This window comes from Sipha flava, unplaced genomic scaffold, assembly GCF_003268045.1.
Source record: "Sipha flava isolate LNK unplaced genomic scaffold, YSA_version1 34_pilon_pilon, whole genome shotgun sequence".
NCBI lineage: Eukaryota > Metazoa > Arthropoda > Insecta > Hemiptera > Aphididae > Sipha > Sipha flava.
In genome coordinates, this window is record NW_020273045.1 from 2,000,696 (window position 1) to 2,028,010 (window position 27,315).

General features: G+C 27.6%; 1 protein-coding gene across 1 annotated transcript in view; it reads left to right on the plus strand.

Annotated features, from left to right (window-relative positions):
- The window catches only part of LOC112687498 (serine/threonine-protein kinase 32A), a 119,110-nt gene that overhangs the window by 89,296 nt on the left and 2,499 nt on the right, over positions 1-27,315 (plus strand). Inside the window, exons 4-11 of the mRNA XM_025560229.1 lie at positions 5,416-5,581; positions 8,089-8,248; positions 10,464-10,501; positions 11,432-11,521; positions 12,880-13,106; positions 13,869-13,994; positions 16,428-16,553; positions 17,206-17,348. Coding sequence (XP_025416014.1) covers positions 5,416-5,581; positions 8,089-8,248; positions 10,464-10,501; positions 11,432-11,521; positions 12,880-13,106; positions 13,869-13,994; positions 16,428-16,553; positions 17,206-17,348 — 1,076 coding nt within the window. The remainder of the gene's footprint in view (positions 1-5,415; positions 5,582-8,088; positions 8,249-10,463; positions 10,502-11,431; positions 11,522-12,879; positions 13,107-13,868; positions 13,995-16,427; positions 16,554-17,205; positions 17,349-27,315) is intronic.

Sequence of the window (27,315 nt, forward strand, 5' to 3'; positions counted from 1 at the left end):
CACCAAATGATGGAATTCGAATTTTTAATATATACTTATTTATTATTTTTTTTCGACTTGTTTCGTTAAATTATTTAGGTATCGCAATTAAATAAATACGATTTGTTTTTAAAAAAAAGATCATTATACGGAGAATATTTCATGTCATATGAACTTTTGGCTAATAAATATAGAGTAAAAGTGTTCCAATTTAAAGTTTTATCTTTAATTAAAATCCAATACAGTTTTTAGTAGTTACTTAACACAATTAAATCGAACACGTAAGCAATTAGTATGATTATTTTTAATACATTTTATATGAACGATTTAAACTTCAAGAATCATATACTGGGGCTGGTTAACCTTGCTTAAAATTTAAACAAAATCCTTAAAATGCCAGTACTCCACCAATGATGGTACATCTACGAGGAACTCTAACTGGCTTTCGCTAGAATATTGATCGTGGCCCGTAATATGTCAGTACTAGATCAGCACTAAGCTACCAGTGCTGGTTTTCTAGTACTGGTGTAGTACTGGATAAAATTATGGCCAGTACTGTATCCGTAATGGTCAGCCAACTGCTACAGTATTGAGCCTTTTGTGAGTGTCGGTAAAACTCATAATTTTCCGATTGGAAGTAATATACCTAGGCATGTACATCATAGTGTCACAATAGTTTTCCGTATGATCACATGTGATTTATTATAGAGGTAATGATCAGGGCTGGGCAAGTTAACGACTTTTTTAACTTGTTAAGTTATTTTAAAATAATAAAGTTAAGTCAAATTAAAAGTTCCTTTTATTTTTTTCGTTAACTCGTTAAGTTAAAAGTTAGCTTTGAAAAAAAAAGTAATTTAACTTAGTTTAAAGTTAAAATTTTCTAATTTGCAAAAATAAAAAATTGCACACATAATATTAGTTTTTTTACGTTCAAGAAAATTACTGGGGAAATTAAAAACGATACATAAAAGTAATAACTAGCTATGAAAAAAACCAAAAATCAAAAATAATAAACTTTCACAGAAATATAATAAGCTAATAAAGTAATAAACTAATAATAATATATAATTAATTCTAACGAGATGTGAACAGAACACATGCTAGTTGAATAATGAAATAAAATTGGAAATTATACCACAGTTGTTTTGTTATTAATCTTCCATCGACATTAGCTCTTATGGTATTTACTATTTTCACAGAATATTCATCGGATTTCCATGGGTTTGTATTGTTAATACAAATATAATGATAAAATATAACCCATATAATGACTATTAAAGTTATTTTTCATATTATTTTCGTCTACAGGAAATTCATATTAAAATAGTAAATTATAAATATACCAAGAACCTCATTTAATAATTTGCATTATTCTTTACACTAAAATTAACTTATTTAGCTACTTTTAAATAAAATTAACGTTTTAACTTAATTTTAACTTTTAACTCGTTAATGCTCAGCCTTGGTAATGATTATGAAGTTTTAACGTTTTCAACACTGATCATACTTGGTTTTCGAATTTTTAAGTTCGCATTTCTCACCGTAACGTACATAAATCAATACCCGTAGAAAACATTTATATTATTATCTGTCCTAAAGTGTAGTTATTAGGTGTAACGTATAGATATTATGCGTATATTATAAATCACCAACTGATTCATTTTATGAAAACTCCATAATTTCAACCTCACACATAACTAATATAATTACTTATTAATTAATAAATTCAATTATTTTCCCTTGCACTTGAATATTTCTATTTTAAAGGATTTGTTATAATAGATCAATCTTTCCGCTTCGATTTTTACACACCCAAATATTCCACATTGTCCTTATTATGTATTAGGCATATATTTTTTATTCTAATTTATAGAAAGTTATTCAACATTAAAATAGTTTTTCATAACGTAAAAAATGTATATACATCTGTAATACATATATATATATATATATATATTTATACGTAAAAAGAAGGGTTGGTTATGGGTCACCTTTAAGTGTCTCTTTTATCTGAAAATTGTATGCAAAATTGTGAAGCCAATAATATTATTAACAATAAAATACACCATCCATATATAAAACATATTTCAGATATGTTTGTGACACTTTCGTTTTATTTAGAGTTTTAAATAAATAAACAGAAAATTTAGTTAACTACTTAAACAAAATAATAAAATAATTAAATTTACACTAGAAATAAAAATAAATAATAAATACAATTTCTTACATCTAAAAATTTTCATAACAATGAAAAAAATTTAACTTATTATTCAGAGTAAACATACACAGATGCATACTATAATATCACATGGTTCTAACCACCCTTATTCTTAAAAAATACCATTTTTTAATTCAATATTTTATTGGCTTGAACGTATTCCATTAAATAAACGTAATAATCAATATTATCAATATTATCCAAAATATAGCTCATAAAAATTTCAATTAAAATACCATTAAAAAAAAACCCATTAAAAAGTTACACAACTCACTAAATAATACTGTTAACTATTGTACAATCAAATATCAAAATAATATGTCTAACGAATTCTTTAAAAATTTAAACAATGTTACTGATAATGTAAAAATCGCTTTTAAACCAATTTTAATTTAATCAAATATACAAATAATAGAACCTACAAATAACTTCACAAAAAATCACCCTTCTTTTTAAAAATGCTAATATATATATATAAATTTAAATGTAATTGTAATACGTTTTATAATATTAAGACAAATATAAATTATAAAACACGATATAAAGAATACATTTCTGAAGTAAAATTAAAAATGATTTTGCCTTATTCAAATTTTGCTAAAAATGTTTTAGAAAATAATTATAATGTACATTTTAATAATAATACAGGTTTAAAACTATTAAATACTTAAAATGGCAATTAGATTAATTCAGTTTTAGAAGATTTACACGTATACAATAAAATTAAAATAAATAATTTTAGTAACAACCGATTCTACAAATAATATCTGATATTAATTTAAGAAAATAAATCAAATTAAATATATCAATATATTTTTGATAGTAAAAAATAATAATTAAAGTATTTATATTTCTTAGCATATCTATGTTTTTAATAAGAACTCATTTTAATTAATCTGTCCTGTTAAAATAAATTATATCTATGTAACAGGACCATTTTTTCTCAATGTATTGTTTCCCTTATTTTTGATAGTCAGTCTCAATCTTTTGACTTTTAGTAATTTATTCGACGACTAATTTTCAGTTCGAAACCGGTCACACGATGTCCACGTTTTAATACATTAGGCTAAAAATCTTATTTACTTAATTATTTCTACGTATAAACTGTATTTAATTAAGAGTGTAAAACATTTACTGTTTTTTTGTATTTCATTGTTGAAATACGTATTTGATCGACGAGTACACAGTAACTAAATCCATTCGTAAGCAATTTTGTTTAAGAACATTTAATCGTACACATACATTTGTTTCTGAAATAGTTTGCAAAGCCATTGCAGACAGTAATAATCATTTCCGACTCTGGGAATATTAATTTTTTCCTCGTACTCCCCAGAAATTATTTTGCTCGTGATTACTAACCGCATGTTCATCGAATATGTGACAAGTACTCGTATAACTTCTCTGAAAACAGATTTCATGATAAGCTTTGGGCTAATTAAAATAAATCCTGCGTTGTATGACTCGCTTTTAGTCACACATAAACATATCAAAGAGGACATCTCATATTATTACTACGTGACGTATAGCATTTGTATCAATTAAATACGAGCCGTCTGCGTAACGCTTACAGTAAGTGAAGTTCACTAACAATACAACCCGCGATTTAAATAACAAATGATCAATACAAAAAAAGCGAGAATAAAAACATCGAAAGCTGTACCGTAAATAATAATCATGTTTGTACAAATAGGAAGCTTTATTTTCTTAGTACAAGTATTTTTTGTCGCAATTATTTTCAGACATACGCATTATATATTTAGTATTTGTAGTGTTTTAGATGGATTTGAACGATTACGTTTAAAATATCGAATACTAATGTAAATTTATTAATTAGATGATTTTATTATGACGATTGTTTTCACTTGCATAGGAAACGCTTGGGAATAATTTATAAATCAAAAATGTTAAAATTTTTATACGATTTAAACAGTTCATATTTGATTACGTATCTCACAGTGATTTATAAAATGGTAAATTTATATCTTATTTGATTTGTATAGTTTTTAAAAATTGGACTTTTATAAATGAATCAATATAATATAACTTACATATGTTGAACAATAAAAAGAAGTGAGAGTCAACGGTGGGAGGTGGTGCAGGGATGGATGAATAACATGACTGTACTTGTCTTTTAAAAACTTAAAATCAATTGTTTCCGAAAAATAAATACAGAGTGAAAGAGGTCGAGCGTATCAGTTTATATTTCTGGAGATAATTGATATTTAAAAAGAACTACATTTCTTAAAAAGGTAAGTTGAACTTCCACAAAAAAAAAAAAAAAAAAAAAAAGGCATCTGAAATTCGCGAAAAACCAAAATTTCAAGTTTTTATAAACAATTCAAATTCAATTAAAATAATTCAAAACTTTGAAATGTTTTTAATAAATAACTAAAATTGTATAATAAAATTCGTTGGAACATCCGACTTCGTCAACATTTTATTTTTAAAAGCTTATAAAACTTTTTCACGAGTTTCTAGATTGAAAATCATTTAGTACATATTGAACATGTTTTGAATTATAGACAGTAAATCATGAAGCAGGTTTTTGTGATTCTTATCGTTTCGTTTAATGTATTATTTAAACGCTCATAATGATAAATATAAAATTAGTCTCAAGTTTTTTTATTTATCAGTAATAGATATATTCGAGGAATTTGATATTACATTATGAAGACTTTAAGAAAATTAAAATTATTTTATCGATATTTCTGAAAAAAAAAAAAAACTAAGAAAACATGACATTTTTAACATTTTATATTAAGACAAAAATATCTTTTGGAAATCGTACTATCTATAGTGAACGGTGATAAAGATATTCAATAAAAATTCACTAAAATTTCAATTCTCTACTGTAATTATTTTTTGAGTTACGATGAGGATAAAAATTCGATTTTTTCGGAAACCGGTATGCTCTGTATTTTGTGTTTTTTTTTTCTTACAGCTTTTTCTTGGGTTTTCGCAGCTATAAAACAACATTTTTGGAACAATCGTAAAATTACTCTCCTTCAAATAACCATCTATGAATCATTTCCTATAATTTAATTCTTGTTTGATGATGAATGGAATACTTATTCTAGTTGAAATCGAATATAATCATAAACAAAAAAATAATACAAATTTTGGTAATAAAAATATTCAGAATTTAAAATATTAATTTATGTACATTGCAAAAATGTACTAAAAACTTGTTTCAACCTGTTTCTTTTATTATTTTCTAGGTATGCATAGTGGAGAAAAAAGATTCACGACAGATGTACGCAATGAAATACATGCAGAAGAGTCGTTGCATTGAAAGGGATGCCTTAAAGAACGTATTAAGGGAAATGGAAATACTGACTACACTTGAACATCCATTTTTAGTAAATTTATGGTTTTCGTTCCAAGGTACTTTTATTTAATTTGATCATCAAAACTTAAGCGAAGACTAAACTATTAAATACATTGATATTATGATTATATGATTCCATGATTCCTATGATTCCATAACTGAAGACCGAATTCCGTCCCGGAGGCGGAGCAACTATGTCTGAATTCCGTCCTACTACCTGTAACTATGGTATATTTGGCAGTAATATTTTCCTTCGCATTTTCTCCAGGCTTTAGGACTGGCAGCTTTGCTGGCATGTTTAAAAATGTAAAATCCGGCAAAACAGCCTTATTTATTTATTATTAATATACGGAGCAAAAAAAAACTCCATTTACAGTATATGCCATTTATGTATAAATATGACGGTCATATAAGTATTTTAATAAATTTAAGAGTATAAGTATAATACATGTTATGTGTAATTAGTATTTAAATTATTTATTTTTTTTTTAATTATTATTTTTTATATTTGAAATAGGCTGGTAAAAACTTAGACGACACCTGATACACAAACTGGTGTCGATCTATGTTTCGACTTTTCCAAAGCATCATTTAAAAAATGTTCTCTCTCCAATGTTATTTTTGATTTTGGCAATGTACTCCGCATTTTGATATAAATTAATTAACACAAAAAAACGATACGCATGATGTCAGGTGAAGCCTCTTGAAGTTCTATAAAAATTGAACTTATATTAATACCGTCCAAAACTAGTCCGGACGGAATTCGGTCATTTTCAGCAACCCGGGATGGAATTCGGCGATTGCCGATTAGTCAAGGAAGATTTGTTGTAAAAATATTTCAAAAAATGTCAAAAAAAATTTAAAATCATTATTATGGAAAAATAATCAAAGTTAGAATTAACAATTAATAATACTCGTATTCATATTTAACAAAATCTTTATAAAATACAAATACACATTAATATATTTTTAGTTAAATATTTACTTGAACTCTAATCTGAATTTATTTTTGAAAAATTTTCTTGTACCCATGAAAATTATAAAAATGAATATAACGCATTGAGTTCCATTATCTAGGTCAGTTAATTAGATCAAGTATTTTATTATTATAATAATTATTAAAAACATTTTTTGCTCTTTAGTTTTTAAGTGTTATTAAAATTTTAAAAATATATTGGAATATTACTTATTTCATTTAAATAATAATATTATATTAAAGAAATTTAAAACTTTGGATAAACTCTAGTTTAAAGAAAGGAATAATAATAAGAGAAATAACTTTCTGAACAAACAAAAATGATAAATTTATTTAACCATCAACAATGTTCCTTACGTTCCATCACATTTCCATGAAAGCCATTTACGTCATTAACTAACGTTTATGTCTAATTTTTTCAATCCCTCCAATTATAGGACGTTTATAAGCACATATAAAAACATCTATTTTAGAATATAAATAATTATATCAATGTTTAATTAATCGATGAATAATCATGCCACTTATGACAATATTTAGAAACATCGATTATGAAAATGTATCGCTTAAGCCCTTTTTAATTTTCTTACCATCGATAGTATTTATCTGTCTATCTATCTAGCTATATTATTGTGATTACTGAGAAAAATGGCTAGGTAAATAAATATTCATTTGAAAGTTTTCAAATAACAATAATATGAATAATTAAAAATAAATAAAACTCAGAATAAAATAAACAGTATACATAATAATAAGAAAAATATCGGAACAACACGTTAATTTTTTATATTTTTTTAAATCTCATTGAAAACCGCAAAAAAATCGTTTGCATTGTTTGTTTTAATACGTGCGATTTTCAGTGAATTGTCAATACAGCCAGTTATAAGCTTATAGGCATTTGGTGTCCGAAAAAATTATTTTAATTACGTATGTTGTTATTTAAAATACAATTCACTTAAACATAATCAACTAAATAAATAATCCACTTATTATATGAATAAAGAACATCATTTTCTAATATTTGTACTGTTATCGATGTACATTACAAAATACTTAAGTGAAATATTATATAAATAATTAAATAAATATTACATTAAAGAGACATTTAGTATTAGGCTATTTTATACTATGAAAATATATTGAAAGTAGAGGATAATAGTGTATGTATACCGATTTTATTTAACCCTATAAATTAACTGAAATTAATAATTTTTGATTAATTGACGGAAAGCAAAATTAAAGCTGCCTTTGTTAGGCTACTTGTTAATTGAAACGTAAAATTCATTTATTGTATTTTATGTATATTAAAAATATCGTACAATGTGTTGTTAACTTAATAGGGTACTGAAATTATAATATTTTAATAATTTGGGACTTTTTTTTTCAAATGGAAAAAGTATTTTAAATCACTTCAAATATATAAGGTCTTTAACAGTATTCGAATATTTGTACACAATATAAAAATCAATATAAAAGTATAACATATTAAACCGTTGTTTTATATCAAAATAGCTATTGAAATGGATGGACTTTTTATTTTTTATTTACACTTCGTTTAATATAAATGAGATTACCGTGTTTTTCCAGACGAAGAAGATCTATTTATGGTGTCAGACCTGCTATTAGGAGGTGACTTGAGGTACCATTTGGGTCAAGACGTTCAGTTTAACGAAAACTCGATCAAACTGTTTGCATGCGAAATTGGGTCTGCGTTGGAATATTTGCAAAGCGAGCACATTGTTCACAGGTAGGTACGCGCACATTATATTCTACATGCGCATTGTACGATTTGAAAAAAAAAAATCAAACGAACCACGTTTTTGCTATTAAGTTCATTTAGAGATTGGGTTGATTCGTTTTTATTTTATTTTAAAATCTGATAAAAAAAAAGGTCATGTTTTTTAACACAAAACCGCAATGTGTAGGTAGGTCATAACTGTGTACTCCGAAAATCAAAGGACGAAAAATAACGAAATAATCAAAAAAGCCATTATAATAATAACGGGTGTGCTCTCAACACGCAGAAACGTAGTCGCCAATCAAGTATTTCAATATGATCAGAATTGAAAAAAATTAATATTACACCTCGCGCGGACAGTAAAATTTCACCGCGATACGGTATCCTTTCCGAGTGCTTATCATGTCCCTCTCGTGCTGAACATGCCACTACCATTAATATATACGTGCGTGTACGTATAATAATGTATCATGACTACCGCCTGTCACGTTTCGCGAGAGCACACGAAACATATTAATATAAATGTACCTAAGTATGCTGCGACAACATTATGCAGTTCGCATCAAACGGGAGATGTACCATGAATTTTTTTTCCCTCTATCGGGGTCCCCTTCCCCGACTTTCTCTCTCTATCTGTCTCTCGTCTACCTTACTCCGTCGCAGCTACATAAGTTCCCATTGTTTGAGTTTCTCGGTCATTAACTTTGAACACAACCCCTTTAGCAGTAGTACAGTTATAATCTCGCAGTGTATCTCGTTATGAACGTGTGTGCGTGCGTGCGTGTGTGCTATACATTAAGCGTATCATATGTGAGGGCTCCAATACCATTTGGACGTTTCGCTGTACATTCGTCCGAATAAACCATACACACATAAATAGTGTACGCGTTATGTTATGCGTATATACGTGTCTTCCGTTGATGTGTACGTATACGCTCCGGCCGCAGGGTCCGACGTCGGGTCGGAAACACATTTCCGGTGGCCGACGTGGTTAGGCATACATTTCTGTATAGTTACGCGGCGTCCAACCCATTGTACAACGGCTCGGGACACCATCGCGTATCCTGCGACTGCTTATGACTTGGAAAAATAAAAATAATATATGTCTCGCTCGTTCGAATGAAACAATAATAACCTATATGAACGACTTGTACGATGACCTAATGACGACTGAGACGTCGTGTCGGGTAAAAAAGTTGCACAACCATATGGAAAATTTCAAAGTTTTCCAAAGGTTTTTAGTACAAGCCATCGATAAAAAAAATCCGTATATAATTACGAATGGATCGAGTGTCAACCATCGCATAGGTGACCAACTCACAAGTTTTCGACCGCACGAATAGGCGTTAAAACCGTTGGTGGATTATCTAATCGTTTTATGATGACACACTTGCGGCTCGTGTTGTATGCCAATGAAAATATAAAACTCTAAATGGATAATCGTAAATAAGATTTCGGTAAAAAATAAATCAAACACATATTGGATATGTGTTATATTTCGTACATTATTCGGCACCAATAGGTATTTAACGAAGGTCGACTAATCAAAAAAATGTACAAGCCGAATACGAAATCTCGTCAAACATTATACTAAATAATAATTAGTGAGAACCAGTTGTAATAACTTAATTTGTTTTGTTTTGCTTCATTTGACTAAATGGTGAATAATTAGATACAATATTGTACAAGAACAAATCCGTAAATAAGATTTCGAAATACCATCGACCTCAGTTTGATGTTGAACTACTTGAACCCTATAATATGCTATCATAGTTTCACTAACATTTTCTTACTCCGTCTTTTTATCAAATCATACAGCAGTTGTTAATGTATATATTCTTATCTACTATGTTATTAAAAGTACAAAAAGTACCCATGAAATAATTACTACTTACCATTATCATCAATTTAGAAATAAAATTTTTTTCAAATATTATTTTCAGTGTTATAATAGTATACGAATTTGCCCTGAATTCCTCTTATGCTATTAGGAAACAAGTAATAACTTTTTCACTTATTTTTACTCGCATAATGCAGTTTCCTCGAAAAAAAATCTCCAACATTTTGTTCATGCGATAAGATTTATGTATCATATAGTGAGCTCTTTGGTGACCGCTAATATAATCATTATATAGCAATCATTTATCGTCAACGAATTGAAAAACACGTGATTTATCCGTTTTGATTTTTTTCTTTTTTCATGCTATCTATCCATTCCTCACAGGGACATAAAACCGGAAAACATACTGCTAGACGAAGAAGGTAAGAGGGTATATTTGATTTACAGAGGTGATAGCCCGTAAGTATACACACATATATATATATATATATATATATATATATACAATATGATGTACATTAATGTGCAAAGGAAGGTCGTCCTACAACCGTACTTACACTAAAAGCAAACATTTTCCCAAAGTATTAATTTTTCTCCGAACACTGCGTACGTGAGTTTGTGACCCTCCATGAAACCGAATGGTATTGTGAAAACTTGAAATGAAATATTTCTAACTGACATTTTATCGTTGTTCAATTCGACGTTTGGTCAATTAGGACTACCTACGTGCGAAAATCTCGTATCGGTATTTTTTCTAACTCTTAAATTTCTTCTGCGAAACATACAGAGTTAATACAGATTATAATTCACCACGCTATTGATGTAATAATTATTTCTCACCCGGATGCTACGACAAAATCTTCTATTCATAAATCAACATATTACTACACACAATACTACGGTAATAAATTATTTTTATTTTTCCACATAATTGCATTTAATTATGCACAATCCGTAATTCGTATAAGTGAACAATCGTCAACTCTACGTACAATATATTCAAACACTTCATACTAGTTCGTGAAATTTGAAAAACTTTCGCTAAAATGATATGTAATATTTTTTCTGAGCAGTGAATTTATAAACAAGTATAAAAATAATTTGATGAGCTAAATATACAATGCTTTAAAAACTATTATATTATTAGTCGAATAAACCATTTGACCGTAGTATATGCACGTTATTACCTATATTGTTGTAATAACGTTTAAACATTTCAAAATTAAAATAAAATTAAAAAAAAATATTGGTAAGAAATTTTCAGCGATCATAAATCAAAACCGTTACAATACTTTTATAAGCTTATTAGTTAACATATTTGTACGTTTAATATTTTTGTTTTTAATACATAGGTCATGCACACATAACTGACTTCAATATAGCAGCTACACTACGTGATAAAAAACTAGCATCATCGTTATCCGGCACCAAACCTTATATAGGTATTTATAATTGATGCATTTTAAATATTTAACAGTTTTAGCATGTCGTAGTAAAAAATATAGGAGGTCAATATTTATATATTTACATTCGGAAATTATTATCCGTTTGTATTTAGATATTTTAGTACTAAGAAATATCAATAACAATGCATCCAGGACACGGAAAGTATAGGACACATTAAAATAATAATTTGTCATGAAAAGAAATATTATACACATATTGTGTGTTATATATACACATTCTTAGTTAGTTTTGAAATGGTTGAAAGCAATGTCATACCTTGAGTCCACTTAAAAAAACATTATATTTTTGACTTACGATTGCATTTCATGAAAAATTTAAATATCAATTTTAATTTTAAAATGAAATAAATTATTGTTTGCACACTAATGTTGTTAACTATGTATACTCATTTATATGTAAATCCAAAGTAGTTAGTTGATTATTTTTTTTATTTGATGGCTATTCGTATACACCTAAAATATACATTAGACTAAGTTGTATAAGTTCTAATACAACGTTGATAAATTAAACCAATTGTATGTACTATTTAATTTAAAGTGACGAAAAGAGTGCAGTGTTAATATTGAATAGGTACCAGAATATACAGGGTTAATATATAAACATTTAATCCGTTGTTAAACATCAAACCGATACGATTTTATGCAAGAATTCGATTTTTATGTTAAGTTTTTTCAAATTATAAGAGAACACTCGGGTCCAGAATAGGGGTTGGATCAAATTTTTAAATAAATTTTAGTTAGGCCTCTTCGGCTTGTATAGTGATATAGGAATATCGAAAAACGAAGGTTACAGTAATATAAGAGAATAAATAGTAACAAAACGTATTTTTTGAATAATTTAAGGACATGAGCATGTAATATTATGGTCCTGAATAGAAAATAGTTTGTTTAAATCATTCAAATCTAATGGAAAATTGGTTTTCTATTGATCCGTTCTCGTTGATCTTTTGGTCCAGATCGTATAAAGAAAATAACGCATGGTTAAAATTGAAACCGGGTTTTTCGATTTCTTACTTCAGTTGAGTTATCCATTGGTGTTGAAATTTATTTTTGTTTTGATAGTAAAAATAATCGTATTTGAAAAATAATTCATACTTGTATTTAACTCAATACGATCATGATTTTTTATTTCAAACTATTAAAATAAATACTAAATAAATATAATAGTGTACAGAAAAATATTTGAAAAAACTACATTATATGAAACAATCTTACTTTCTTTCGAATTATGTGCTTACTACTTAAAAAATTTATATTTTAACTATGTTATCATTGTTGAAAATAAAAGCTTCTTTATAACATGGTGTACTAATTTGATGATTTCTTATGAACAGCCCCTGAAGTTTACTTGTGTTCATTGGGAGAATGCGCCGGTTACTCTTATCCCGTGGATTGGTGGTCACTAGGTGTGACGCTTTACGAGGTAATGTCGAGATGTCGACCGTACGACATTCATTCGGGTACAACGCCGAGAGAAGTTCGGTCAATGATGATGAATTCGACTTCATGCACGCCAATACCACCGAAATGTTCAGAACAATTGAGTGTATTATTTCAAAGAGTAAGATTTTTTAATATACTAATGCACCTGAAACGCTTATTAGAACCGTACAGTATAGAATAATATTGATGAAAAACGTATTCTATTAACTTTATCATGCGGTATTAATACTGGCATACGAATAAATAAATCATACGGTAAAAATTCAAATCTCTATGATGTAGGTAATAAAAAGTATTTTAACTAAAAACAATAAAGTCAACTAACAAATTGAAGTAATGTTAATACTTTAGAAGATACTAAAATAGTTAATGGACGTATGCACAATAGTATCTATAAGAAACAAGAGATTAATACGTATAAATTACTAAAATTTATTTAAAATTTGAATATGAATAAATAGTACAGTAAGTTATTTTATTAGTACAATACTAAACCTGGTACAGAAATATACTTTGTATAGATCTATGTCCAAGGACACATTTTATTATTTTTATTAAGTTAAAATGTAGTGTCATGAGGATATTATTTCTGGTTCAATATTTTTCGAAGTAGAAGAGTGATCAGTCATGGATGGAGTTACTAAAAACTTTAGAAATTAATGGGTGGTTATGGGTATTGTCACGAAAGTTTTTTCGGATTATATATTGTCCTTAATTTTAAAACTTGATGTAGTCGTATTTAGTTTTCACCGAATTCACCAAGAAAAAATGTGATTAATTGAAGTTTTATTGATTGAAATTACTTTTGTATGTTCATTCTAAATTTCATTAATTGAAGAAACTGTATGGGTTAATGGTGTACATCTTCTTATTGTTTTAGCTGCTGTGTATTAATCCAGAAGAAAGAATCACTACGGTTAAGAAATTAAAATCTGTACCGTGCATAAGTCGATACAATTTTGGAATGATATTAGAAAAACAAATTCGTCCCCCGTTTACGCCACCGGTAAGATACACAATGTATAATTTGACATTCAAGTTAAAATATACTATAAATTATATTATTACTGTTATTATTATTATTATTATTATTATTGCTATTTTACCGATTTTCTTACGAGCTGTAAAAGTTAATGGGGAGGAAACAAAAACCATCATCACTAAAACGATTAATTTTGGAGCACGGGAAATGAATACAGTAGTACTTCCGTATCGAATACATAACGTCCTGTTTCTATATTGTTACGTCTTAGCGCTGGGGTCATAATGAAATGTTGTCCAAAACGTCATGGCAGATGTCATTCTCGTACACTCTTCGTCTAAACGAGTAAAATTCATCGTTTCCTTAACAGCGATTTTGTTGTCACAGCAAATTCATAGTAAAACGATATAGCACATTTTGCGTTACTATTTTGTTAACACAACAATCGGTTGATACTTAATGATTTTTCATAGGCTTTACTATGACAACGAAATCGTTGTCAAGGGAAAACGGTGATTCATTGGTACTGCCTGGAAGACATATCCATTTGCCAATAGTGTATCCCGTGCACATGTCGATGACATGTGTCGCATCCGGCGTGATGTTTCGGATTTTATTCACGCGAAATTTAAAATAGCTATCTTATGACAGTATTACAGTATTTGATATTTGAATATTTTGATTACATACGAATGAGCTGTGAATCAATTATTAAAAGTATATTTTATAAAAATTACAAAAAAAACAAGAAGATACTTCAATACCAATCAATTACTATGACGTATTATCGTAAACTTCAACGTGAATAAACTTATGTAATTTCTTAATTTTCTGGTTTGCGTGTGACGGTAACGTTATATAACGGTGGGCTGGATAATAAATCAATATATTTTTGCACGGATATACAATCAACAGGAAATGAAACTGTGGGAATAATTTTACACTTGATTTTTAATTTGGTTGGACTGGCACGATAATTTAATCAAATTTTCATTATTTTAAGTATTACCGACGAAAAGTATTTGAAACACTTAAAATAAAAATCCGTTTAAATTTAAATACTATTAGAGAAAGATTAAAATGCGTTTTTTACCATATATTGTAATACGTTATGTATGTTTAATAAAACGAAATTATTCTTTATTATTAATTTATTGATTAACAAATACTATGCAACACTTAAATAATTCGTATTAAATACGAATTTTGCTGTCTTTTATACTGTTTGAACAAATTTTGTACATACAGCATAAAAGACAGCAAAAAGTGTCGTTGAACAACTGACCATCAATAAAATTGTAAATAGTATTATTTAAAATAAATACAAATTGTATTCTCATATGATAAGTATGTCAATAAAAACGATAAAGTTATTTATTATCTAAAAAAGGTCGACCATATTAAATTACATATTTTTATATGAAATTTATATAAATATAAAAATAATTTGATGAACACACGTATAAACGACGTTGAAACGTTGAAACGTTGAAATATTGAAACCGTAGCAGTTTTAAACGAAATTAAGGACTTAAACGTCTACGAAGCAATAGCGAAACAACGCTTAACGAGGTGACGTTAAACAAGGACTTACTGTATTTTTATAATATATTAATATAGTCAACTTTTAGAATCAATATTGATCAATAATAATTTTTAAGTAAACACTTTTTTAAGAGAAAAAAAAATTTTGATATAATTGTATATTTTAAGAGTTTTTTTTTAACTTATAATGAATACATTATTATAATTTAATATTTATTTTATTTAATACAAAAAAAAAATTAAATTAAATTAAAAAAAAGTACAAAATAAATGAAAATTAAATAGTCATGTTTTGAACAAACATTTTAAATTTTAAATCTGGAATATCGAAGACGTTATGAAATTCTTGTTAAACAATATTATAATACGTATATAATTTTTTAAACGCTTGCCATAATATAATAAACCGAATACTTAGTTAAGTGTGTTGAAAAATTATACTTTACTTTAATTATACTCAACAGATAATTAAGTGTAAACAGAAGTTATATATTATAACGTAACCTAACCGTAAGTTTATAATAACAGTCTTTATTTTCCACAGAATAATTTAAATAATTAATTAAGTAAGTAAATAAGGATAACTTGGGCGCAGAACCGTAGCAGTTAAAATTATAAAATATTTAAAAATTATAATATTATAATCGTAATATTTCCATAAAGAAAATAACAACCTTTATACAGTTATCGAGCGTACCAGCATAAAAATTCTTTGCGAAAATACATTTGAATTTCTCTAGCTTCAAATAGTATATTTGATGTTAGTTAACGAACCGTGAACCTGGTTTGACAATATTATATTATACAGACATCAGTCGTTGGGAATGTTACAGCTATCGCACGCGTATTTCCGGTTGACATTCAGGACCAGTATAATTATAATATTTAAACATAACGATTCACCGTTTACAGAAGGATAGGCTGAACTGCGATCCGACGTTTGAATTGGAGGAGATGATTGTCGAGCCAAACCCATTGCATAGAAAACCCAGGCGGTTGGCCAAGCAAAGGTCGTTGAGGACCTCCATGACGATCGAAGTGAGTAAACTATTTTAGAATGATTTTTAAACCCAATTATTGGAATACAATTTATTCGACTCATTTTCGTTTATTCCATTTAATTATACATTCATACATTTATTGGTAGCTTATAACGCGCAATGAAACGTAAAAACTATTTTCAGTAAAACAATTATAGAAATAAAAAAAATTAAAAAAAAGTAAATTATAATTTTTTTTTTCCATTTTACAATGAATTATTTATTTATTTGTAATATTAATTTTGTAATAACCACAACAAAAATAAATAATAGTTACTAAATAATAATAATAAAAATGGAAATAATATTTAAAAACATTTTAAATTTCAATAAATAATTCTTATAATAGTTTTTTTTTATTTTTTATATAAATTTAAATTCATGCCTCTAAATTGGATTTAAAAATTACCCTTTGTTCAAACATTTCTTTTTGACAGTTTGTTGTATTTCAGTAAATTTATTATTTATTATTTGCGTAAAAAAATAATGTTTCGACGAGACCTGAGGACGAAAGTGTTGAATTATATGAAAATAATTCAAATAATTTTTATTCGAATAATTTTAAATATTTATAGTAATTTTTAATACAATTGTATCTAAATGATGTTCTCTACTCTGTGCGTAATTGATTCCGTTCTGTTCGCGTGCAGGATACTGAGCTGAGCAGACAACTTCAACATTTTAAATGCTATAACCGAGAAAAAGAGCTGGAGAGGCGGGAGATGGAACGTAAGGAACACGACTGGGAGCAAGAGTTGATCAAAGCTATGAACGCGTCGACAATACCGGCGATGTGAGTATTAACATTTTATTTCAATTCGTAAAACTCAAAAAATATCGAACGACTCGATAAAAGTTTAATAACTACGACCACAGCGTCTTCGTCGTTATTTTCCTGACCAACTGAACGATTTACTCTAACATTTTCGGCTCGATTCAACAACTATATTTTAACCACGAGATATAAGTAGCTAATATTAATTAAGCGTGTGTGGTAATTTTATTTCTATACAATTTAATAAAGCAACTATTGAAAATGTACGCGAGTTCCGACATCCAATCAGAGATGGCTAGACATTTTATTGTATGATTCACTAAACAACCAACAATTATGGGTGGGTGTTATTTTAAATGGACGTTTACTATTGCACTTGGTAACCGGTATGTAAGTATGAACGTGCTAATTTGATGAACAAGTAATAATCAAAACAATCAGATATTATACACGTAGATAAAATAATAGCATTAACTATAAAATAATTAATGCTATATAAAATAAATAGATTGTATTTATAATTATATTTTATAATATAAATTTATTATATTATTTCTTATATATTTATAATTATGTTATAAACAATATGTAATAATGAAAGCATAGTTTTTGGAATGTAATTTCTTTGTAGATGGGTGGTAGAATCTATTTTTGAAACACCAACTGAAAAATGACTAGCCGTCTCTGCGTCTAATACTTCGTACACAAATGTATTAGATTTCATTGAAATCTGAAACGTCAGAGTTGTTAAAAAATTGATCTGTGTACCACACACGAAAGTATAAAAAATATCGAATTTTTCAATATTTCGGTTCAAATCCGAAAGTCCTTCTGAACTTTTCAAAATCAACGTCACTTGCCGTACGAGACCATCAAATAGCCAAATAAATAAAAACTATTCAGGATCTCGCTACATAGATATGACATTTCCGTACATTGATTATTGATTTTAAACAAATCCGAAAGTTATGCATTCGCTAATTTGATGTCCGGTAGAATACTTTCCAGTATTATTTTATTATTATTTAAACGAATCAGCGCTTGATGTCGATGTACTCGGTATCGGTTAGAGAAATGTAATAATTATCAGTAAAGATTTTCTTTGTTTCATCAATATTAATGTTACGATAAAATATTTCAAACGAACGTACATAAAACGCGGTACATTGTATCATACTACAAGTTTTAAAATCAATAATATAACATTCGGTTACACTTTCCGTGATTCTGAAAACCAAGTAACTCCATCGTCGGTGACGTATTATTGAACTTTCATACATCATTTCAAACGAGTGTGAACAATTTCGTTAGGCATATAATAATTTTTATAATAAGAATAATAAATACTCGCTCATTCTATATGAATATATAGTATATCTACACACTTCATAAATATGAATTACGGGTCTGACGGGTCCTGTGTGCCGTATACAATGAATATTCATATATTTATAGATACATTTTATAGCGCTCGATTCCATGAACTGCTAATGAACTAGTCGAAATTATTTTCGGATAAAATTAATTTTGAATTAAAAACTTTGTGACTGATATTTGAATTTTAAAATAAATATTTTAGTTATTATTGTTATTATACACTTCGTCTTCACTGTAATTATGCATTGAGATGGAAAATGAGTGAATGAAATAAATTAAGTCAATAGAAATGTTATTTATTTTAAAATATTTTTGATTTCATTTTTTTAAATCAAAACTGTTAAATTAATTCATAAATCATACGGTAAGATTAATTATTATATATATTTTTTTTTGTCTCTTCTTATATTTAATTCTGAGTGAAAAGAGGAATATATTGGTTTTCGTAAAATGTGTATATATATTTTATAATAGATATACAGTTTTTCTTTCGATGATTAGTGGATGGTATTAATTTATTTTAATTATTTTAATCATTTTAATTTCTATTTCTGTAAGAAATAAAAATGAAAGCATTTACTTTTTTTATTAATATTTACAACTCTTTTCCACCAACACCACTGTCATATAAATCATAAAAATATCCATATTCGAACACTCGTAGACGTAGTATACCAATGGTTCTCAACCGGGGTGACATGTCACCCAAGGGTGACATGGACACAGTGTAGGGGTGACATGAAATCTCCACAGGAAAAGGAAAAAAATTAGAAAAAAATTAATTTTAATAAAACCATATTAGTACCACAACAGTCATGTAAATAGCATACCTTTAAGTTTACATCTTTATATTATTTAGATCCAATGAATACGTGCAGTATTGTTATTAACGTAAAATCGATGTATTATCGATTTTTTTATCGACTTAACCGGGGTCGTTAGTTATTTTACAGTCGTTAGATATGTAGTATTATTATATACAAATAAAATAAATAACAATCTTTAAAAAAATTTCTCTTTTTTTTTTTTTAATTTTAAGTATAAACTTTATAATATCAATGTTTATTGAACAATGCATCTCAATAAATTGTAGGTGTTCTACTGTTTTCTTCTGTTATTATTCTTCTGTTTTTATTGTTTTTGTTATTTCAAGAATTATTCTAAAATACACAGTTAAGATTATTTATTATTTTGATGTTAGGGTGACGCGGTGTTTAATTCTAGTGGCTAGGTGACATGAATGAAAAAAGGATAAGAATCACTGTAGTATACTCCCAACAAAATATTTATTGACTATTGTATTCCCTGTCATGTAAAAATTAATAAAACCCCCACCAAAAAAAAAATGTTTAGACACGCCCCTACATGTAGATATTTTATAAATGTCTATAGTATTAGAAATTTATAGCTGAAAATAAAATTACAAGCCTCCTAACACTATTTTTTATAAAATAAAAATAAATAAAATTTGAATACAATTATAACTCATGGTTTGCATTCCAATTTATATTTTAAATCATAATAAAATAAAATATATATTTTGATCCGTTGCAGAATCGGACATTGGAATATTGTCTTATCTAAATATTATTTATTTATTATATATATAATTTATGCTAATAGATTTATAAAATTATTATTTTGTTCTCGGTTTAAGTATATAATGACTTATAAGGTTTGTTTACAATTTTCCAAAAATCAATCTAATTAAAAATGATCGAATTTATTGTCGTAATAATGAAAGGAAAAATGTTATTTTAAAAAACTTTCGAGCGGATTATACCCATAAGATCCAACATATATAAACATCAATAAATTTGAATAAATGACATTAAAAAAATTTCAGATATTTTTCATAAATAATAATGCACGAAACCGACAACATTTTAAATATTCCACGCAGGCTTTTCACTGAAAATAATACATAATTCAAATTTTAAATACTTGTTTTTTTCACACAAGGACGTAGGAGTAATTCCTGAAAATAATGTGTTTTTTACAGTGTGTGCGTGTGTTTCATGGTGAATTGAGAATAATTAGAAAAAAATAATAATAAGTTCTAATTATTAGAGCTATAATTATTTTTCGAGTCTAATATAATGGTATAACATCATGTCATTTCGCTCAGCTGTTTTGAAATCCATAATACCTTATAAATGTTGTGTTAATGTAAAATATTTATTTATTCAAAAGATCTTTTTTTTTTTTTGAAACTATATTTATTTATTAAATTGAATTACATAGTTCCTAGCTTTCGCTGTCTGCATTTAGGATATAAATATAACGATATAATAATGATCTTTGTTACCTAAACCAAATCATAATGGCACATAAACATTTTATAAACTTTATATGAAGGAAATATTTGTAAAGAGAATATTATTTTATAGACCTTTTTTTTTTTTTTATTAAAGTTTATTTATTTATTTATTAAAAATTATATACGATCTATGGAACACAATTAGTATAATGAGTAAATTTAATAAATGATTATTAACAGAAGATTGCGTTTATGCGTAAGTACTCAGCAGTGTCACACGACACGGTATTTTTAGACGTACGTAAAGTTGCCCCACCCACTTTGCCCTATCGGTTTCAAACTAATTCCAAATAATTGTAAATTAATTGTAAATAATTGTAAATGCAATTCTGGAATTTTTAAATCCCCAAGAAAGTCACAAAATCAAAATCAAAATGGGGGGGGCCAACTTCACGCAGCCCCCCTACTTTGTCCTATCGGTTTCAAATTAATTCCGAATAATTGTAAATTAATTGTAAATAATTGTAAATGCAATTTTGGAATTTGTAAATTCTCAGAGAACATGGAAAATCAAAATCAAATGTTTATACATATTATTATTGTTATGGGTGGGATTACATCATGTGTATAGTTTAATATTAGTAACGAGTCGAACTTGTGATATTATTAACCTAATATAGTATATTTTCTGAATTCCAAGGAACCTGAGATATCGGATATTTATAGTCATTTTTTTTATTACTTATGTATATATATATATTTTTTTTTTAAGTTATGTGAAAAATTGCGTTTATTTTTCCTATTGAAAAGTTAAGTTATTACAGTAACGAAAAGGTAACCTTGTAAGCTATTAATTACTTTTAGTTTATTAGTTATAAATAAAGTATCTTAATTCATTTTTAAAATTCTGAACCGGCACTTTCAATTCAATTTAAATATTTATTGAACACTAAAACTATTAATATTATTACATCTTGTACTAGAAAATTAATTTAATATACAAACTGCTTATTAGTGTAAACATAAATAAAAACAAATATTACCTCATACCTTAAAATATAAAAACTAAAAATATTAAATTAAATAAAAATTGTGTAGCCTTATGACACATTAATTAAAATAGATATTATAGCGAAATATTAAATTAAATTAGCAATTACAATTTAGTATAAATAATTAAATGAGGAGAAACTTTATGTTTTATCGGGTGTTATAGTTAAGAATTTTTTTTGCCAAGTCGTTGTGCTTTTCCCATTGTCCATTTGAACGTCGAATGTAACTCACATAATGCCCATTACTATAGTCTAAAATTCCATTAAAAATAAATCTATTGAACAATAAAAAATAATTATAATTTAAGATGAAATAATTATGCAGAAATAAATTTAAATCTTACATTTCATTTTTGATCATCACCGTTTTTGGAAAATCGGTCATTTCAAATACACATAAGTCTTCAACCTGATCAGCTTCAATGAATAAATGTTGTTGTAGAATTTTGTTTTGTGTAACTTCTCCATCGCAGTGAGGTTGAGAACAAGTATAATTTATTTTGTTAACATAATCATTTAAAGCCTCTTCTAAACGGTTGATATTTATTAAAGCTTGGTGATTCAACACATAGTTCGAAGTTTAGTGTTTTTATGATGTATTAGTGCATTTAGTATAATCAATAGTTGATGGAAATTTTTTAAATAATTCTGTTATAATGTATGTAACATTGCACTGAATATTTATTCTTTTAATTTCTGATAATGTAGTGTCCTCAGAAAAAATAGATTTTAAAATATTGAAACGGCCCTTGTTTAATATTTTTACTGTCCCGTTAGTTGCAAGTGCCTTGCAAAATTTAAAAAATGTGTCCTCATTTGATTCAATAAACATTTTATAATTAGGATTGTTTATATATGCTGTAGAAATAATAACAGCCACTGAATCGTACGCACATGTGTTTTGTACAAGGTATTTTTGTTTTTTATCCATAATGATTGAAGAATTATTACCATTTATCAATAAAGTATTGAGGCTAGATCTCATATTACGTCTATTTAATACATTTTCTATATTTTTATTTGACTGCATATATTTTGTTGGTCTAGATCTTTTTGGTTTATCATTAATAGTATCAATGACATGAATTTCCTTCCCAAGTCCACGCCAGTTCTCATTTTCATTTAATGTGTCTAAGGAAGTATTTGATTTATTTAGTTCTTTTGATATAATCACGTCAGAATTGAAGGAAATCGATGACAATGATGAACGAAAAGATATAGCTGAATCTGACGCGTCACATTCAATTGAATTTGGTAATGTTTTATCCTTAGTCTCTACGTCTTCGTTGATGATATTTAAATATGATTCATCAATAGCCATTTTAGTTAAAGGGTTTTTAGGTAAGTCACTGGATGTATTACATATATTTGGTTTATTAAATTTTTCAGATATTTGTTTTATATGAGCATCGTTTCTTAATTGTGAACTTCGGAATAGTTTTGAGTTAGAATCAATGCTGTTTAAATGATGAATGACAAACCTATCTGCAGTCATTGGTTTTCTCTCGTGGCAAAGTATAGTACATTTTAATTGCTTGAAATCTCCTTCTACTGATGCAGATGTAGCAATACTAAAAGGTGATTGAAAGTGATTTTGCATGATTGATGTCCATAATGGAAACTCTTTGCATAAGCGCATAACATCACTTGACAGTTCAGGAAGATAGTATACAGATATTCTATTCCCTTTTTGTTTAGAATTTTCTTTTGATTTGCTAAAAATATTTTGCAAAAATATTTCTAATTGACCTAATCCTTTTTCATTTTCTTCTAATTCTTCAAGATTTTCACTTTCATTTTCATTTTCTGGTTCAATTGAAACAATTAATTCAGAATTTAGAATTCCATCCGTGCAAGATCCTTTCATAAGACTAATAAGAAACTCCCTGCCTGCTTCTGAAAAGGTTTTCGTACTATTGTCATAGCCAATCCACCCATCTGTTTCACTAAGTATAACGGTTAGTAAATTTGTTAAAATCATTTTGAAATCGTTTAGGTTTTTAGCCTCCATAAGTAATCTTAAACATCTTACATAAAACTCTTTAAGATGTTTTCTCTTTTGTCCAATTAAACATTTTATATGACAAAATATTTTCATCATATGTGCGATATCTATTCTTATGTAACATTTAGGGAGCTGTACAGTTTGATTGGATAAAAATAAAAAACAGTTTTCTATATATTTCTTTAGACTTAATCCTTCACAAAAGGAACGTGTCAATGCTCCAAGAAGTGCCCTTGAATAGTCGCAAATAGCTTCATGTGGAGGTTTAAGTGCCACTTTATTCCATTAACTTATCCAACGGAATATACTTAGAGGGTCGTGGCTTTCGGATAGCATCTGAGTTACAGGAATTTGTCCATATGTTGTACTAAGAACTGCTTCATACAGAAAAATATTGTTAGACGTAATATTAAGACTAGATTTTTTGAACTTTTTAATCAAGCTACCCGTCGCGTCAATAGATAAACGGCTTAAGTATATCATAGTATTTCAGTCCTCGATGTTTGTCTTTGTATGGTACACGGATAGGTTTAATTGTTAAGAACACCTCAAAGGGAATTGATAATTGAAAAATGATTTTATTTTTATCAGGTGTATTAGATGAATTTTCCGAGTCAGAAGAACTTTGTATAAATGTGGATTGTTCGATTACAGGATTGATCCCAAGTAATTCTTTTAATTTTCTCTGCCAACCATGTCTATCTTGGTAAACCATAATATACAGGGAGTTGGCTGGTATTTTATTTTCGATGTCATTAGAAATTTTGGTCTAAATGCTATTTGATATTGGTTTAAGTGACCCGTCTATATTCATAACCTTAGATTTATTTTCTTGGAGAAGATTATATATAACTTCTGGATCTACTAGTGGTTTTCTTCCAGGATTATTTTTTCCCTAAAATATAAGCAAATTTAACGAAAAATATTAAAAAGGAGAAGAATAATATTATATGTAAATTATGAAAATACTATTATTATTTTAGCCTTTTTTTATTAAGTCAAACGAGGAATGTAATGGTTTTATCATGATGTGTTTTTTTTTAGATTATGATTGAATTATTTTCTAGAGAAAATAAATATAAATAAATTGAAACTACATTTATTTATTGTTAAAATTTAAAGTTTTTATTGAAAAGAGAAATTTGAGAATATATATGGGCCTGAATGTATAACCAACGAAATAATTGTTTTTCATGCCATTATACTTTTGAACATGTGCAACAAAACCCATAACCCCCACCTAAATGTACCCTTGATTACAAATCTACAAAATTTAGCTACCCCTTCTATAAGTTATAATATTTTTGAATTGTGTATTTCTACTAATATTGGTGAAATAAGAGTACACATGATAGACACAAAAATAATTTTAAATATTTAAAAAACTTACCTTATTATCCATAATTGATTGAAATAAAATATTATATAACACTAAAAGAAACACGACTATTCCAATAATAGCGCAGGCAATTGAATGAGTAGTAATAAGCAACATTTTCCGAACAGTATCAAATATAATATAATTAAAAATAAATCTTAGAAAACCATATTATTTATATGAATGTCTAAATTTAGAAAAATGGTATGTTATTGTTAATTCTAAAAACCAATGAGAATCAGTAAATACTCAGAATTCACTTTTTGTTGTAATATAATTTAGTAACAATAGATATGTCCATTATTTTCTTTATCATGACAATGTTTGATAAATGTATTTTTGAAATCATTTTTGAACTCGCAGATAAACGCAGATGATGGCGTACAGCGACCATAGGCGGACATCAATAGGGGGGCTGATACCCCTCCAAATATTTTAATAGCCTCTTCAAAATCGAAACTTTGATAGAAATACCTAATCTGCGGGTTATTTTACATTAAATTATTATAGCCTCCCCAAAAATTCATCTAAATGTTCACCTATGACAATGACTAATGACGGCGCGGTAACACGGAAATTATTTTCGTGAACCTAGTTTCAATAGTGTCTATAATACGTGGCCTACTCTCCTTGGCCCTTTCTGTCCAACAAGCCAAAATATTACATGTTACGCTGTGTCCAACGTGAACGCGGTGAACGCAGTGAACGCAGTGAATACAATTATCAAACATATAAAACTAGATTAGATTGTTCATCGTACGCGATAAACGCAGGCGACCATTGGCGCCGATCCCTATATCCAGGTATTCCAGTTGTAATACCTGTTAGGGATGGGTGTGATAATCATGTGAATTATACTGGCTAACATTATATTTATTTATGAAATTTATAAATTATTTTATTCATCATCATACCTAACATTATGATAAATCTAAACGCTAATCATTAAATGTACTTATTATTGCAAGAAGTTATTAAAATTATAGAAAAAAAATTGAGGGCCGTTGCTCAACCTACTGTGAGTAGGTGGGTGGGTCTTTCTTTGCAGGTATGCTTTGCAATACCTCTAAAAATTGATTCGGCGCCACTGCAGGCGACTCGAACGAATTAATTCAATTGCGTTCACCGCACGGTTTGAAAATCAAATCGTTTTGTTTTTGGTTACGCGTTTAAGCGAACAGCGTTCATCAAAAACATAGGACACGATTACGAGCGTCGAATGCGGCCAACGCGTTCACGTTGGACACAGCAATAATATAAAAAAATATTATAATAAACAATATAATATAATAATAAACAATAGTTATATTGTTATATAGTCAATTTATAATAACAAACAAAGATAACGATATCTATAAAATATATAATATTTTTATTTTTAAATAGTTATTATTTACAAGTAGTTGTTTTTCTTTAAAGGGAGACGCAGTCAAACCCCTGGTTCTCTGACAATTTACAAATTCCAAAATTGCATTTACAATTATTTACAATTTAATTTACAATTATTTGGAATTAGTTTGAAACCGATAGGACAAAGTAGGGGGGGGGGGGGCTGCGTGAAGTTGGCCCCCCCCATTTTGATTTTGATTTTGTGACTTTCTTGGGGATTTACAAATTCCAGAATTGCATTTGCAATTATTTACAATTAATTTACAATTATTTGGAATTAGTTTGAAACCAATAGGACAAAGTGGAGGGGCCAACTTCACGTACGTTATTTTTAGGTGTTATTTTTTTTTCTTTTTTCTTTTTTTGTATCTTAGTAGGTCTCTATGCCACTGTCTTTTGAGTCGTCTTCGCATAATACCGGGAAGTGAAGGGGAGGATAGTTTGATTAATGAATTACTGCGAGGGTTTAAGTTGATATGAAATTTAAAGTTATATAATTTTGCCAATTGATAAAGTGTAGGAAT